The sequence below is a fragment of the Mytilus californianus genome, unplaced genomic scaffold (assembly GCF_021869535.1).
Source record: "Mytilus californianus isolate M0D057914Y unplaced genomic scaffold, xbMytCali1.0.p SCAF_2, whole genome shotgun sequence".
Classification (NCBI taxonomy): domain Eukaryota; kingdom Metazoa; phylum Mollusca; class Bivalvia; order Mytilida; family Mytilidae; genus Mytilus; species Mytilus californianus.
In genome coordinates this window covers 86821707-86836603 of record NW_026262668.1, presented here as the reverse complement: position 1 = coordinate 86836603, position 14897 = coordinate 86821707, and the positions used below count along the sequence as shown (strand labels likewise).

The 14897-nt window shown below is 31.4% G+C and overlaps 1 protein-coding gene across 1 annotated transcript in view; it reads left to right on the top strand.

Moving 5' to 3' along the window:
• LOC127730360 (uncharacterized) overlaps positions 1 to 14897 on the top strand; it is a 115460-nt gene that overhangs the window by 53799 nt on the left and 46764 nt on the right. The window contains exons 18-25 of the mRNA XM_052238730.1: positions 1900 to 2130; positions 2735 to 3096; positions 3626 to 3860; positions 4457 to 4603; positions 6369 to 7324; positions 7756 to 7872; positions 8084 to 8224; positions 12343 to 12449. Of these exons, the coding sequence (XP_052094690.1) occupies positions 1900 to 2130; positions 2735 to 3096; positions 3626 to 3860; positions 4457 to 4603; positions 6369 to 7324; positions 7756 to 7872; positions 8084 to 8224; positions 12343 to 12449 (2296 nt within the window). The remainder of the gene's footprint in view (positions 1 to 1899; positions 2131 to 2734; positions 3097 to 3625; positions 3861 to 4456; positions 4604 to 6368; positions 7325 to 7755; positions 7873 to 8083; positions 8225 to 12342; positions 12450 to 14897) is intronic.

Genomic DNA, 14897 nt, shown 5'->3' with positions numbered 1-14897 from the left:
ATTTATTTTCACACCTTTTACTTATATGACTGTTTATTATATCGTGATCACGGAAATGAGCTTTCTATCATAGAGTTTTGAATGCCTTATAAAATTCCGACAAGAATTTATAAATTGTAAAACAAACAAATAATTAGTTGTCTCTGTCCATTATTGTAATAGAAGTTTTCAATGAACACTTAAACCTAGAATGACCAAGCGAGGAACTTTTTCAAAGAACACTTTAACCTAGAATGACCAAGCGAGGAACTTTTTCAATGAATTCCTTCTTTTTTGTTTGTTTTATGATTGATCAAACCCAGGAGGTTATATGATCTCCTAAATCAAAAAGAAATCCGCGAAAAATGTATCTGAATTTTTTATTTTTTTTTGTAATCAGCGATCCACGAATTTACGTTTACCACAAAACGTCTTTTTTTCTCTATCCACGAAAATTGATACCCACGAAAATAAATGAATCCACAGTATTCGTTAATTTTTTCTTTTGGTCTTTCTGAAATTGTTTTATTGTCATGTTTGAAAACCTCTTAATGGATTTTTAATACTTTTTGTATGATAGAGCAAACCTTATGTCAATATTATTGCTAAATTTTTTATGTTATGAAACTTACACACAATGCTTATAACCATACATACAGATCAAGTTTGAATTTGGGTGGCGTCACTTTTACCATTCTGGAGTTATGCACCTTTATAAACATAAAAATTGCTGAATTTTTCATTTCCGTTCTCGAACTTTAGTTTACCTCAACCAAATGTTATGAAACTTATACACAATGCTTATTACTACATAATACAGATCAAATTCAAATTTGGATGGAGTCACTTTTACCGTTCTTGAGTTATGTCCCTTTATAAACATACAAATTGCTGAATTTTTCGTTTCCTTTCTCTAACTTTAGTTTGCCTCAACCAAAGGTTATGAAACTTACAATGCTTATTAAAACATAATACAGATCAAGTTCGAAATTGGGTGGTGTCACTGTTACCGTTCTTGAGTTATGCCCCTTTAAAACATAAAATTTGCTGAATTTTCCTTTTTCGTTCTCTAACTTTAGTTTGCCTCAACCAAATGTTATGAAACTTATACACAATGCTTATAACCATATAATACAGGTCAAGTTTGAATTTTTGGTTTATTACCAAAAAATACAGATCAAGTTTGAATTTTGGTGGTGTCACTTTTACTGTTCTAGAGTTATGCCCCTTTACAAATGGAAAAATTGCTGAATTTTTCGTTTCCGTTCTCTAATTTAAGTTTGCCTCAACCAAATGTTATGAAACTTATACACAATACTTATTACCACAAAACTCAGATCAAGTACAAATTTGGGTAGGGTCACTTTTACCATTCTTCAGTTATGCCCCTTTATAATGTTATATGATATGCAAGCGGGGGCATCATCTGTGTCCCATGGACACATTCCCCATTTTTTTTATCTAACTTGTTCTTGTAAAATAGTTTTTCATCATATTTGCAATGCAGACGTATCTCCATGTTAGTTCCATTTCATTGAGTTGAAGTAATATCATGTATGTCTTTCATTTAGTATTGATATGTGTGGATTCAAAGATATTTCTTACTTTGATAAAAGACCACTGCTCTTGTCTCCTTAGTGAAATCACTTGTCAACAATTATATTATAATAATACTAGAGGAAAATATTTTGAGACATAATTATATAAAAAATATAAAACAATTAAAACTACCTTTGGTTTATAAAATAAATATTGTCAATTCTTAAATGAATCATCATTCTGCTGATATGATAGTAAGACTTTTTATTATATGGATAATTGAATGCTGTGTAAATGTTAATCGGTAAAATTTTATAAGATATGCATTTTATTTAGGGAAATAAAAAAACATGAATGTTTAATGTGAATACTGTATTTCAGATATTTATGAAAGAGTCACCCTATATGTTTTTAGAGAAATTCCTCTACATCAGAGAACAATCAGCCAGGAGATCTATGGCAACATGTATCTTTAAAATGTGGTCCGAAAAGAAAGCTGCTGAAGAATTAAAGGCAGTACAACGTAGAAAAAAAGTAGCACAACTACAAAGTGATATGGAAAAAGAAGCTGCAGAAAAGGAAATACAAGAAAGACGACAAGCTGAAACAAAAGTTTGTTCAGTAATTGTATATATATATAAAGACAAGCATTCAATTGGCTAGTTCATGAGATAATGTGCATGAGATTGAAATTAAAACAAACAATTATTTGAATATGGAATAATTTTGAATTCAGAAAAATTACTAAGAAATTCAAAATGTAAACTAACCCAACTAAATAGTGTTAGCCTTGCACCCAGTGCTATGGTTCATTTTACTTTCACTGATATTACTAACTCCACTTATCCACTTAACCCTCCTTAATTAGGTCAGTTTTCATCATACATTTTTATCAATTTTTTAGAATTTAAAATTATTCCAGATTCAAATAATTCTTTGTATTAGGATTAATTGACTTTTTTACGACAACACCACCTATTACTGATTAAGTGGAAAATTCCATAAAATAAAATACCAAAGAAATATAATAATTTGGAAACAATCTATTGTTACCATTTTAATATATGAATTTCTGGTTCATATTTTTCTATTATTATTGAAAAGATTATTTGTTTACATGTGTGTATACTATAAATTAATAATACTTAAAAAGAGTACAACAGGAATTATAAAAAATATTAAATCTATTGGTTTATTTGAATACTCATTATTTCAGAGGGACATTTCTGCTTCAATTGGTTCAACAACAAGTACTAGACTTGGAGCATCCATAGGATCAACAATAAGTTCTACACAAGGATCTTCTAGCTCAGATACTTCATCTTCTGGACGTGTTCAATTTGCTAGTTTGTCTCGTACGAGAAAACCTGACGGAGGAACAAAGTCTATTCCAAGTCCATCAGATTATAGTGAATCACATGGGACTGAACTTGGGATCAATGAACAAACTGGTATCAAACAACCTTGGAGTGGAGCAGGACCATCACCCAAAGGAAAGGCCCCCCCTCCACCCAAAAGGAGTCCACCCCCTAGAAAGAAACATCCCCCAGAAACAGAAAAGAAGAAAGAGTCAAAAGCGTAAGTTATCATTTACATCTATTTCATCATTTAATTGTAATTCAGTGGGAGAAGTATTAGAGATGACATATGCAAAAGTTTTGAGTGAGGTAAAATTATCCCCTATTTGTTGCTACTGACCTAACAAGTCCTGTTCAACATACATAAATATATAATTCAGTAATTACATAAAATTATTTTAGAGAAAATTTGATCAATAACAAAAACCTAATTGCAATAGTTTTATAATTGAAAATCTCAATCTGATTGTATTTATGAACATATCCATAGGTTTATTATGCCCCCGCTGTAGCAGAGGGGGCATTAAGGTAAACCCTTGTCTGTACTTCCCGAAATTGGTTCCATTCTCTAACTTTAGTTTGCCTCAACCAAATGTTATGAAACTTATACACAAGATCGGATTTTGGTGGCGTCACTTTTAGCGTTCTTGAGTTATGCCCCTTTATAATGTTATATGCAAGCTGTGGAAACATCTGTGTCGTATGGACACATTCTCCATTTATTTCTATTATATTTTTTCCTTTAATAGATTTTGGGATATATTTGCTAACATTCCCAGAGAGAAGAAGTCAAAAGATGTCCATGAGCGAGGGAGCTTACGTTTCATCAAAGTGATCACATATGGTTTACTATTCCTTGTGATGTTTGCATCCCTGGTCTTTCAGAAAATTAGTCTTATGTTACTTGCTAAACGCCAGGAAAAGGAATTAATTGTAAATAAAGGAGACTCTGCAGCTACTCCCCAGGAAAGAAAGGATAAGTTTGTAAGTTGTTTCTTTAAGTCAAAGTCCAATATTTAAGCCATTGATTCTTTGTTAACTTCTAGTAAAACTTTCTGACTATACTTCTAGGTTAATTAATATATTAAATTTATGACCTACATATAATGGTAATTTATTGTGTGTTTGTCATACTATTCAAACGCACCTATTAGGATAATTGAAATATCCTATATTGCTTTAAACTATCAACCTGTCTTTTGCAATGAGTGAAAAATTTTCATCTCTTGTTCAGTTGGAAGAAATTTATTCAAACAGTGACTTGAAAAGAATTTTGGCCTAATTTGTTTCATGAAAGAACAAAACCTCTTGGATTATGCACAGAGAGCAAATTTTACATCGTTTCATAATTTAAATATTTCACAAGTATTAAAGTAATATTATGCTGGTATAAACACTCTGGCTACCAAGTTAATGATACCCTTGGGGCTTTGCTGTCCACCAAAAGTTGCAAAGTTGTAGAAATGCAAAATTATAAAATATCAAAAGGAGTATAGGACCATGATCATTCACCATAAAGGTTTTATGAAGAAAGATAGAAGATGGATCAGTTTAATATGTACAGTAATACTTCTTTGCAGAAAGAAAAAGAAGAGGTATATAACAGTGCCAGATATTTGTTGCTGCTGTTAGCTGTGTGTATACCCTATGTACTGACATTTGTATTCAGTGTCTTGAAGACGTTGTTTGGAAATCTTGCTGTTCCAAGCAAGAGCACTATCATTATGGTAAGCTGTCAATACTCAAGGACATCTGTCTCATAAATTATGCCTAACTTTTTCTTAATGTAGTCCTAATAATATTTATAAAAAAATATTTGACTAACTCAGTTTTAGAGAATTTTATTGTACAGTCGAACCTCGTTATGTCAAAGTCGAAGGGATCGGACAAAAATATTCTACTTATCAGAGGTTCGACTCATCCGAGGTTGAATTTATCTTCATAGATTTGGAATGAATGAAATATGGCATGTGATTTGTGTAAGCTAGATATTTTGAACAGTGGCCATTTTTTGATATAGCACTTTATGAGTGTGTATTCAATCTCCATATTGTTTGGTCCCTGAATAAATTTAAACACACAAGGACAGACACAAAACATTCACAAGTAGAATCAAAATACAAATATTTACAAAGTACAGTCATTTTGATTATGAAATCACTCGCGGAACGAAACAAGTTCAAACAGATTTCTGATGATCGAGGGTCGTCTGCTTTGCATTCAATTATTATAAATAGATCATAATTGTAGTCATCTTGCTACTTATTGTAATTAATGAATTTTTACTCTAACGATTCATTTAAACTGGGTTTGGGTCATTTAAAGTTGTTTTATTTTTATGTCAGGTAAAATCTGTTCAACACAATAGAGTTACACGTGGACGATCAACAAAGGTGTTAATAACAGTCACCATAAACATGACATTGTAACTGTTATACAAACCAGTATGTTTACACAGCTTTAATCTCTTTTGAAAATGATTAGGTTGCATAAGAAATACATCCGATTTGAATTGTTATCATTAAGTCTGCATCTTAAGAAATTTCTTACTTTCGATCTTCGAGACATCAGATCAATTTTCATGAATTTTGCATCGATGGGACCATACAACTTACTTGACTTAAACTAGTATTCGAATCAACCGAGTTCGACTCATCAGAGGTAAATATGCATTGATCCAATGGGAATTTTATCGTGACCGAGAAATAACTTCGACTCGTCTGATTTTTTTACACAACCGAGTTTGACACAACGAAGTTCGACTGTATATGGCTATTCTCTCAAAAATTATAAAACATAGACTGAATCTGTAAACAGCAAATATGATAAGTAACACAAGAACTAAAATCATCCAATATGACCTAAACATCAATTAACTCTGTATTAGAGTAAGTATACCCCTACTTAAGGAGTGGGGGCTATATTGTAACCTCTTGTCTATCTGTAAGTCAAACTAATGTTTCTGTTACACTACAGAACAAAATGACTACATATTTGGTCAGCAGCTTGCCAGTGATCTATTGTAACATGAAAGCACTTTTCAGATCAGTTAGACACTCACTTCCTGTTTTTTGATGCTTTGAAATTTTTAATATGTTGAAAAAATCAAATATTTTCAGGAGCTAATGAAGCAGCTGGACAGTTATAAGTTTAAATGAGTGTGCGCAAGGACACCTACTGTTTGCCAATGCTGTGAATAACAAGTTGTGGTATGCCTACTCAGGCTACTGGTCAACATATGCAACTTCTTTTTTGCCCGCAAATGATAGTTATTGACAAATTTCAGAGTTTTTATCAGTTATCTAGAAAAATTATAGTAGTTAGATGGAAATTACAAACAGAAAAAAATATTAGCAATACAAAATCTACAAATATACCAAAATGTTAAAATGTGCATATAGCATGACATGAAAAAATGATTCATTTGTATATACTGATATCTTTGAGATTTTGAAATAGTTTTTTAAGTCATGTCTAAAGTTGATATTTTAGGTTACGTTCATGGAATGTGCTCACTCTGTAGGACTGAGTTATCTGGTCTTCAAATATTTAGGAGAAATGCATTCAGCTCGTGGGATCATGGTTATGAGTGCAACTTGCATTTTGCCTAGCATTCTAAAACCTTTTTTTGCCAAAGATGATTCAACCCCTAGAGCAAGTTTCAGAATTTTCAAGAGAATCCTAGGATTTGCCGCCGATTTAATGGCAATTATTGCACAGATATCTGTTATACCTGTCGTCATCAACAATGGCTTTCTTTTAGAAAGAGCGGAACCATCTAAAGAATGGGAGACAGTACTTGAAGTTGTATTTTGTTTGCTTCTTTGTTCATTTTCATGGTGGGAAAATTTTATGGATGATCGAGCATTTGGTTCCAGTCGTAGTTTCCTACAGCAATTTGTACTTAAGATAAAATTTGATTTACAAGAAAGTCGACCAATTGTTACAACTGTTACATCATTATTTAAAATAGGGATTACCATAGCAATGGCATATGTTTTACGTGATGGAATAAATATGGATGTATCCGCTGCCATGTCCACCCTCACTGATGACAGATATGAGAATGTTTTACCAGAAAAATGGTATGAGCATTACAACTACATTAAAGATTACACATCTATAATATGTATAACAATTGGATCATATCTGGCTTACTACGTTTCTTACACAATATGTAAACTCCGGATGCAAGTAGTGTCATTTTCAATGGCAGCCTTATTGTCCACTCCAGTTGCTGTAGGAATCGTAGTTCTCGACTGTGAATATCAAATCTTAGAACCCTTCACAAAGGAACAGTTATATTGTTATCATGCTCAAGCTACAGATTCATATGATGATTCACACTGGTACCATTTCTTACTGGGGTTACTTTGGTTGATTTCAGCCTACTGGATAGCAAAATATATCTGGTTCTCTAAGCAAGAAAGATTGGCAAAGATTGATAGGTATGCTTATTTTTCTATTGTTAAGGCAGAATCTTTTATGGATTATGTATTGTTTATGTAACAGACAAAAATATTCAGTGATAAATTGTCACCATTGGATAACTGTGTAAATGTTTCTGACAATATTTTCCTTGAATTAAGGTTAATGTATTTTTAAAAATGTTTGTACTCCCTAACACTTGAATATTGTTAGATTTGATCTTTACTTTGGTGAAAAATAAATCATATCAGCATTAATAATTGGAAGAAGACATTCAGTTTAAATGATTTGTATAATAAAAAATATGATAGCAACAGATTATAAGTAGATTTTCTAGATATTTGAATTCAAACTGCTTGAATTTCACTTTTCAAAGGTTGGAAAAACAGGTTTTTAATTCTTCTTTCTTTTCCAATAACATACTTCTGTATTACTATTTACTATTTTACAGATTGTTTATAAATCCACTGTACTGCAGTGTTTTATTAGAACAACATTTACTTATGAACAGAAGACGACACAACAAAAGGATTAGAAGAGAGTTTGAAGGGGAAAAGGAATCTTACAGGTGAATACATTAATTTTATGTAAAATTGTGGAAATGTTCTATTGAGTTCAATTTTGACTTTCATCAATAAAATTGAATAAGTACTATTTTTTCAATTAATGGGGAGGGGGGGGGGGGGATATAATGGCTCTTATCATGAAATTTATTGAGAATTCATCATTTGTAAATTTTTATTTCTGTCAACCTTATAAGCTGTTGTATTTATTATCAGGTTAAGCAATGATGATTCAAAGCATGCAGCAGGCACTGATAGGTCAAAAATGAAGAAGATACCTCCAATGATATATGCTTGTGCCACAATGTGGCATGAAAACAGATTAGAAATGGTGCAAATATTGAAATCTTTGTATAGGTATGTCATTATGAAATCTATGGTGCTACCATGGGTTTATAAGATAATATCATATATTGTATATTTATAGCAAGCCGTTTTACTATTTATTCTAACTTCAAGATATCTAATAAACTTCATAAGATATCTCATGCAGTGTATAAGATATCTTATATAATTTATAAGATATCTCATATAATTTATAAGATATCTCATATAATTTTCTTTATAAGATATCGTATAAATTATATAAGATATCTTATAAACTATATAAGATATCTTATGAACTTTATGAGATATCTTATGAACTTTATGAGATATCTTATAAACTTTATGAGATATCTTATAAACTTTATGAGATATCTTATAAACCTTATAAGATATCTTATAAACTATATAAGATATCTTGTATAAAAAAATATTTATTAGATATCTTATAAATTTTAGAAGATATCTTATGAAGTATATAAGATATCTTATAAAGTATCTTATATATTATATGAGATATCTTGAAGTTAGAATAAAAAGTAAAACTGCTTGCCATATATATTGGTTTTTTTTTAGTTAAATCTTCACTTTGTTTGCGGTACCTACAAAAATGTGAAAAGTTTACCCCATTTAAATTTCCCTGCCTAATCCTAGATTTATAGATGTTTAAATGTTTCATATATAAAACTGTTAATTATCAAGTTTACATGAAATTGATATGTAAACTCATTTAACCCTAAAGGTGAAATAACATTATATATAAAATCAGTCTTTTGTGTTGATCGGCAGATTACAAGAGTATGCAAAATTAACTTAGATCTTTTTTTTCATAATAATTGAATTGGCTAATCGTACATGTCATACATATTGACAACACAGCAATCAGTGACATGTTCATTAATGTTAATGCTAACATCTATTGATTGTTGTTATAACCCAAACATTTGGAATATAATGTAAAAATTAGATTAAAATAAATCACATTTAACTGATATATTCTTTCAAAATGCTCTGTTATACCAGCACAAAAATTATAAAATCCTTCATTTTTAGAAATGGTGCAATGAACCTAATTTAAACAACTAGTGAAAGATCTCTGAATAATGTGTATTTTAGTTTGCAGTACACCTATTAATTTGTAATTGATTATCTGTCAGTCAATCAATTTTAATAAGTTGTTTACATCTTTAACAATACAATACAGTAATTTTTTCAGGTGTATTTTCCCATTCAGCGAACATTTCTCCTGTATTAAAGATTTTATAAAGTCTCAGAACTATTTTCCTAATACTTGTAGTTTAAAGGTCTGGTTGGCTTGTTTGCTTTATTTGTATAAATGTTTGCAAGCATTGTAATTAAGAATGCATCTGCAATCAATAGATAGGCAGGGCTTCAGCTTGTATACATTATATATACTTAAATGTGATTGGATGTTAAGTATAATGCAGAGTATAATGTATACAAGCTGAAGCCCGGCTTATCTATTGATTTATACAAACAAAGCAAGCAAGCCAACCAGACCTTTAAACTACGAGCAATAGAAAATAGCTCTTTAAATGATTTCTTTAATCTAATTAAATGCACATTGAAATAGTGTGTCTATAGTTTGTGATTAGGTCTAGTTTATGGTGAACCACTAGTGGTAGGTCAATGATATTTGGTATGCAGTTGTAATAGCATTGGCACAATTCATTTCCATGGATATTATTTGGCCCTGCCCCCTCAGTCATGGTCTGTTGACTTTGAAACTTTTGCTTAGTTTACATGTATAAGTTTGTGATTAGGTCAATTTATGGGGAACAACTAGTGGTAGGCCAATGATATTTGCTATGCCGTTGTATTAGCATTGGCACAACTCATTTCCATGGATATTATTTGGCCCTGCTCCTCAGTCATGGTCTATTGACTTTGAAACTTTTGCTTAGTTTACATGTATTAGTTTGTGATTAGGTCAGTTTAGGTGGAAACAATTGGGATAGGTCAATGATATTTGGTATGCAGTTGTATAAGCATTGGCATATATCATTTCCATGGAGATTATTTGGCCCCGCCCCCTCAGTCATGGTCTATTGACTTTTAAAACTTTTGCTTAGTTTACATGTATTAGTTTGTGATTAGGTCAGTTCAAGGGGAACCATTAGTGGAAGGCCAATGTTAATTGGTATGCAGTTGTATAAGCATTAGCACGTCTCATTTTCATGGAGAATATTTGGCCCTGCCCCCTCAGTCATGGTCTATTGACTTTGAAACTTTTGCTTAGTTTACATTTCCATTGAGAATATATAGCCCCGCTCATCATGGTTCATTGACTTTGAAACTTTTACATAGTGTACAAGTTAATGTTTGTGTTTAGGTTTGTTTAAAGGGAACCACTTATGATAAATCAATGGTATTTGGTATGCAGTTGTATTAGCATTGGCACATCTCATTTCCATAGATTGGTTAGCCATGTACCTTTTGTCATTGTTCATTGACTTTGAATATTTGCATAATTTACATTTTAAAGTATTGCTATTTTAATTTCAACATTTGCATTACTGTCGATTCATTATTAGATGAATACCAATTTTCGTGGGTATAGGTGAACCACGAATTCAAATGCTCAAAGAATTACAAATTGTCTATAGGCTTTGTATGCAGACATTTCCAAAACCACGAAATCAAATATCCAAGAAAATTCAAGTTTTCCTTTATCCACCAAAATTGATACCCACAACAATAAATGAATCCACAGTAACAAAATTACGAAAATTTTCTATTGTGATGTCACAAAAAAGGAGAACATGCCTGATGACGTCACATATAAAAAATCCCTATCTTTTTGCAGGTCAGTGAAAAAAGTTTGTTTACATACATGACATATTGTCTCTAAATCTTTAGAGAAATAGATTCCACAACATAATCTCAAGGAATATGATATTTCTTGACTCACGTTTTAAATTTAACTGTCTGGAGTGAAGAAATTTTACTCTTGATGCAGTGGTAGAATAGTTCTTAAACAACCTTTGTGATTAAATTGGCTTTTCAGAAAATCTGATTGTAAATTTATTTTCAGCAATTCATTAAAGCCATCTTCTGCAACAAAACAAAACAACAGAACATTTTAGATATAATTACTGGAACTAAGTTGAGATTATTAAAGCTGTTAATTTTCTCCTTGACAATTTTTTTTATACCTTTTGGCAATAAATATAATGTAAGGAGATGTGGTATGATTGTCAATGAGACAACTATCCACCAAAGTTCAAATGAAAATGATGTAAAGTTTATCAACAGGTTGTAAATATTATTGCTATGGGCACCAATTGTGTCCCTCTAATAGCAGATTTGTTCTTGTTTTGTCTATTTCATGTGATAGAAAAATGAATAACACTTAACATTACTATGATGATGTTTTTGATTTAGAATGTTAGAAATTCTTTAATTATACTTCAGAAATTTACCCAGGGATCTGACTGTAAATAAATCTAGTATGTAACACAATAAATGTCCTTTTCTTGATTTGGATGTTTCAGTTTTAACATTAGAAACTCTATACTAAAACTTACGACAAACAGATTATCTGCCATTCCCTATTTTTAATTTTTTCTTTATGGACAGAGATGTTTCTTTGTGCCCTTAGGGTTTGTATGATGTATAACTTGTTTATTACACGATATTTTAGATTTCAATGAACGTAATATGTGTGTGAACAAGATTTTTGTAGAATTTTGTGTTACAATGTATTACAATTAACATTATTTTAAGGGTGTACAAGCCATGAAAAGGAAATAGTTTTAACAAAATTTGATTGCATAAGTATCATGCATAGATTTAAGATTGATTCTGCAAATTGAAGAAAATTTAAGTGCTTTCTTCCTAAATGGCATCAGATCCTCTTTATATGGTTCACTCTCAATAAATGTAAATGCAAATATGCTCAAAATTGTACTTAATTTATTTATCAACATTATGTCTATATTTCGTGGGAATTATTTAATCAGAGTACAAGAATGTATATGAGGACAATAAAAGTATAGAAAATAAATAATGAAAATAATTCAACTACAATGTACCAGTAAAATAACAATTAATTAGATTATAGGTATGAAGAACAGATAAATTATTAATTGTTTATATGTAATGTATCCTATGTTATATTGTATGTTCAGAGTTGATATGGACCAGTTTATAAGAAAACAGGCTGTTGATTTGTTCAGAGAACAGAACCCAGATGAAGAACCAGATCCAGAAGACTTTGAATATTATGAATTTCAAGGTTTGATTTTTAAGCATCTTATAATAAAACATGGCTTTGAATTTCAAAATACATTTTTAATACTTCACAAAAGTTCAAAGTATGATCTTACTTTTCATATTTTACTGTAAAAAGTATGAAAGAATTTGTGTTTTTAACTTAACACAGGAACACTAGGGATTGTTGCCAAACATGAAACAATAACTCAAAGAAAAAAAAGACATATACATGAATATTACATGTGACCATAGACAAAATAAGACGATAAAGTATGATTGCTAATGAGACAACTCTCCACCAGAGACCAAATGACGTAGAAGGTTAGCAACTATAGGTCACTGTACAGCCTTCAACAACCCATTCAGCATACTCAAAGCAAGCTATAAAAAGCCCCAAAATTAACAAATTTAAAACATTTCAAATGAGAAAACTAATGGCCTGATTAATGTACAAAACAGTAAATGAAAAACAAATATGATATACAGCAATAAACGACAACCACCGAATAACAGACTCCTGACTTGGGACAGGCACATACAGTGGTGTAACAGCACACCATAAGAACAAACTATAAAAATCAGTCTACTTGAAATTGTTTTCACTTTTCTTGCTTTCCTCTAAATTTTCTGATTTATTTATTGTTATAAAAATAAGGAGATGAGGTATGATTGACAATGAGACAACTATCCACTAAAGTTCAAATAAAGTGGATGTAAGCAATTTTGTAAGCTTAAAATAATTGAGTGGCGATTGTAATATTTCTTATATTCTTAAGGATGTACTTAGGTAAGGTCCAGGAATTTTTATAAGACCGCAAAAAAATTTTTGTGGTCGTATATTGGTATGACGTTGGCGTTGTCATCGTCGTCGTCCGGCGTCGTCGTCCGAAGACACATTAGTTTTCGCACTCTAACTTTAGTTTAAGTGAATGGATCTCAATGAAATTTTACCATAAGGTTCAATACCACAAAAGGAAAGTGGGGATTGATTTTGGGGGTTATGGTACTAACAGTTAAGGAATTAGGGGCCAAAAAGGGGCCAAAAATAAGCATTTTTGTAACTTCCAGACATAATTTGTGTGTAAGTATATGGATCTCTCTGACATTGTACCACAAGGTTTCATATCACAAAGGGAATGCTGGGACTGATTTTGGGGGTAATTGCCTCCAAATTTTAGGAATCAGGGGCCAAAAAGGGGCAAAAAACAAGCATTTTTCTAGTTTCATGACAATAACTTGTGTGTAAGTGTATGGATCTCTCTGACATTGTATCACAAGGTTCCATATCACAAAGGGAATACTGGGATTGATTTTTGGGGGTAATTTCCTCCAAATTTTGGGAATTAGGGGCCAAAAAGGGGCAAAAAATAAGCATTTTTCTAGTTTCATGACAATAACTTGTTTGTAAGTGTATGGATCTTTATGAAATTGTACTACAAGGTTCCATATCACAAAGGGAAAGCTGGAATTGAGTTTGGGGGTAATTTCCCAAAAAGTTTAGGATAAGGGGCCAAAAAGGGGCAAAAAATAAGCATTTTTCTAGTTTCCAGACAATAACTTGTGTTCAAGTGTATGGATCTCTCTGAAATTGTACTGCAAGATACCATACCACAAAGGGAAGGCTGGGATTAATTTTGGGTGTAATTCCCTCAAAATTTTAGTAATTAGGGGCTATAAAAGGGCAAAAAAACAAGCATTTTTCTAGTTTCAGGACAATAACTTGTGTGTAAGTGTATGGATCTTTATGAAATTGTACTGCAAGGTTCCATATCACAATGGGAAAGCTGGGTTAGAGTTTGGGGATAATTGCCCTAACGTTTAGGAATTAGGGGCCAAAAAGGGACCAAAAAACAAGCATTTTTCTAGTTTCCAGACAATAACTTGTGTTCAAGTGAATGGATCTCTCTAAAATTGTACTGCAAGGTACCATACCACAAAGGGAAAGCTGGGATTGAGTGTGGGGGTGATGAATCATAAGGGGGTTCAAAAAATTTGGGGGGGGGGGATTTTTTTTTCCTTTTTTTTCTTTAAAATTTTCCATTTTAAATTGGTTATTTCTGATTTATATATAAAAGCAAATAATAATGATATGGTTTGAATAGCATACATGTGAACCTCCCGACAGGAGTACAATAATCCCGTTTTCAGGAGTCTCCTCCCGACCTCCCGTTGACACTGTACGTGTCTAAACTACCCCGGCAAAAAATGTTTGGACTCCATGGTATCTAATATCCGGCACGGTGACGGAACATTAATAGACAGATAAAAGGTAGGTTTCTGATTATTTATTTGTTATTTTTATGATATCGAAGAATATATATACATATTTAACTATTTTCTATTGTGAGATGTAATATTTTCTACAACCGTTCTAGATTAACGGAGAAATAAGTAAAAATGCACGTCAAAATGACGAATTGAATGAACCTTGCCTCAAATTTTTTTAATATCTCGTTAAATTGTTCACATT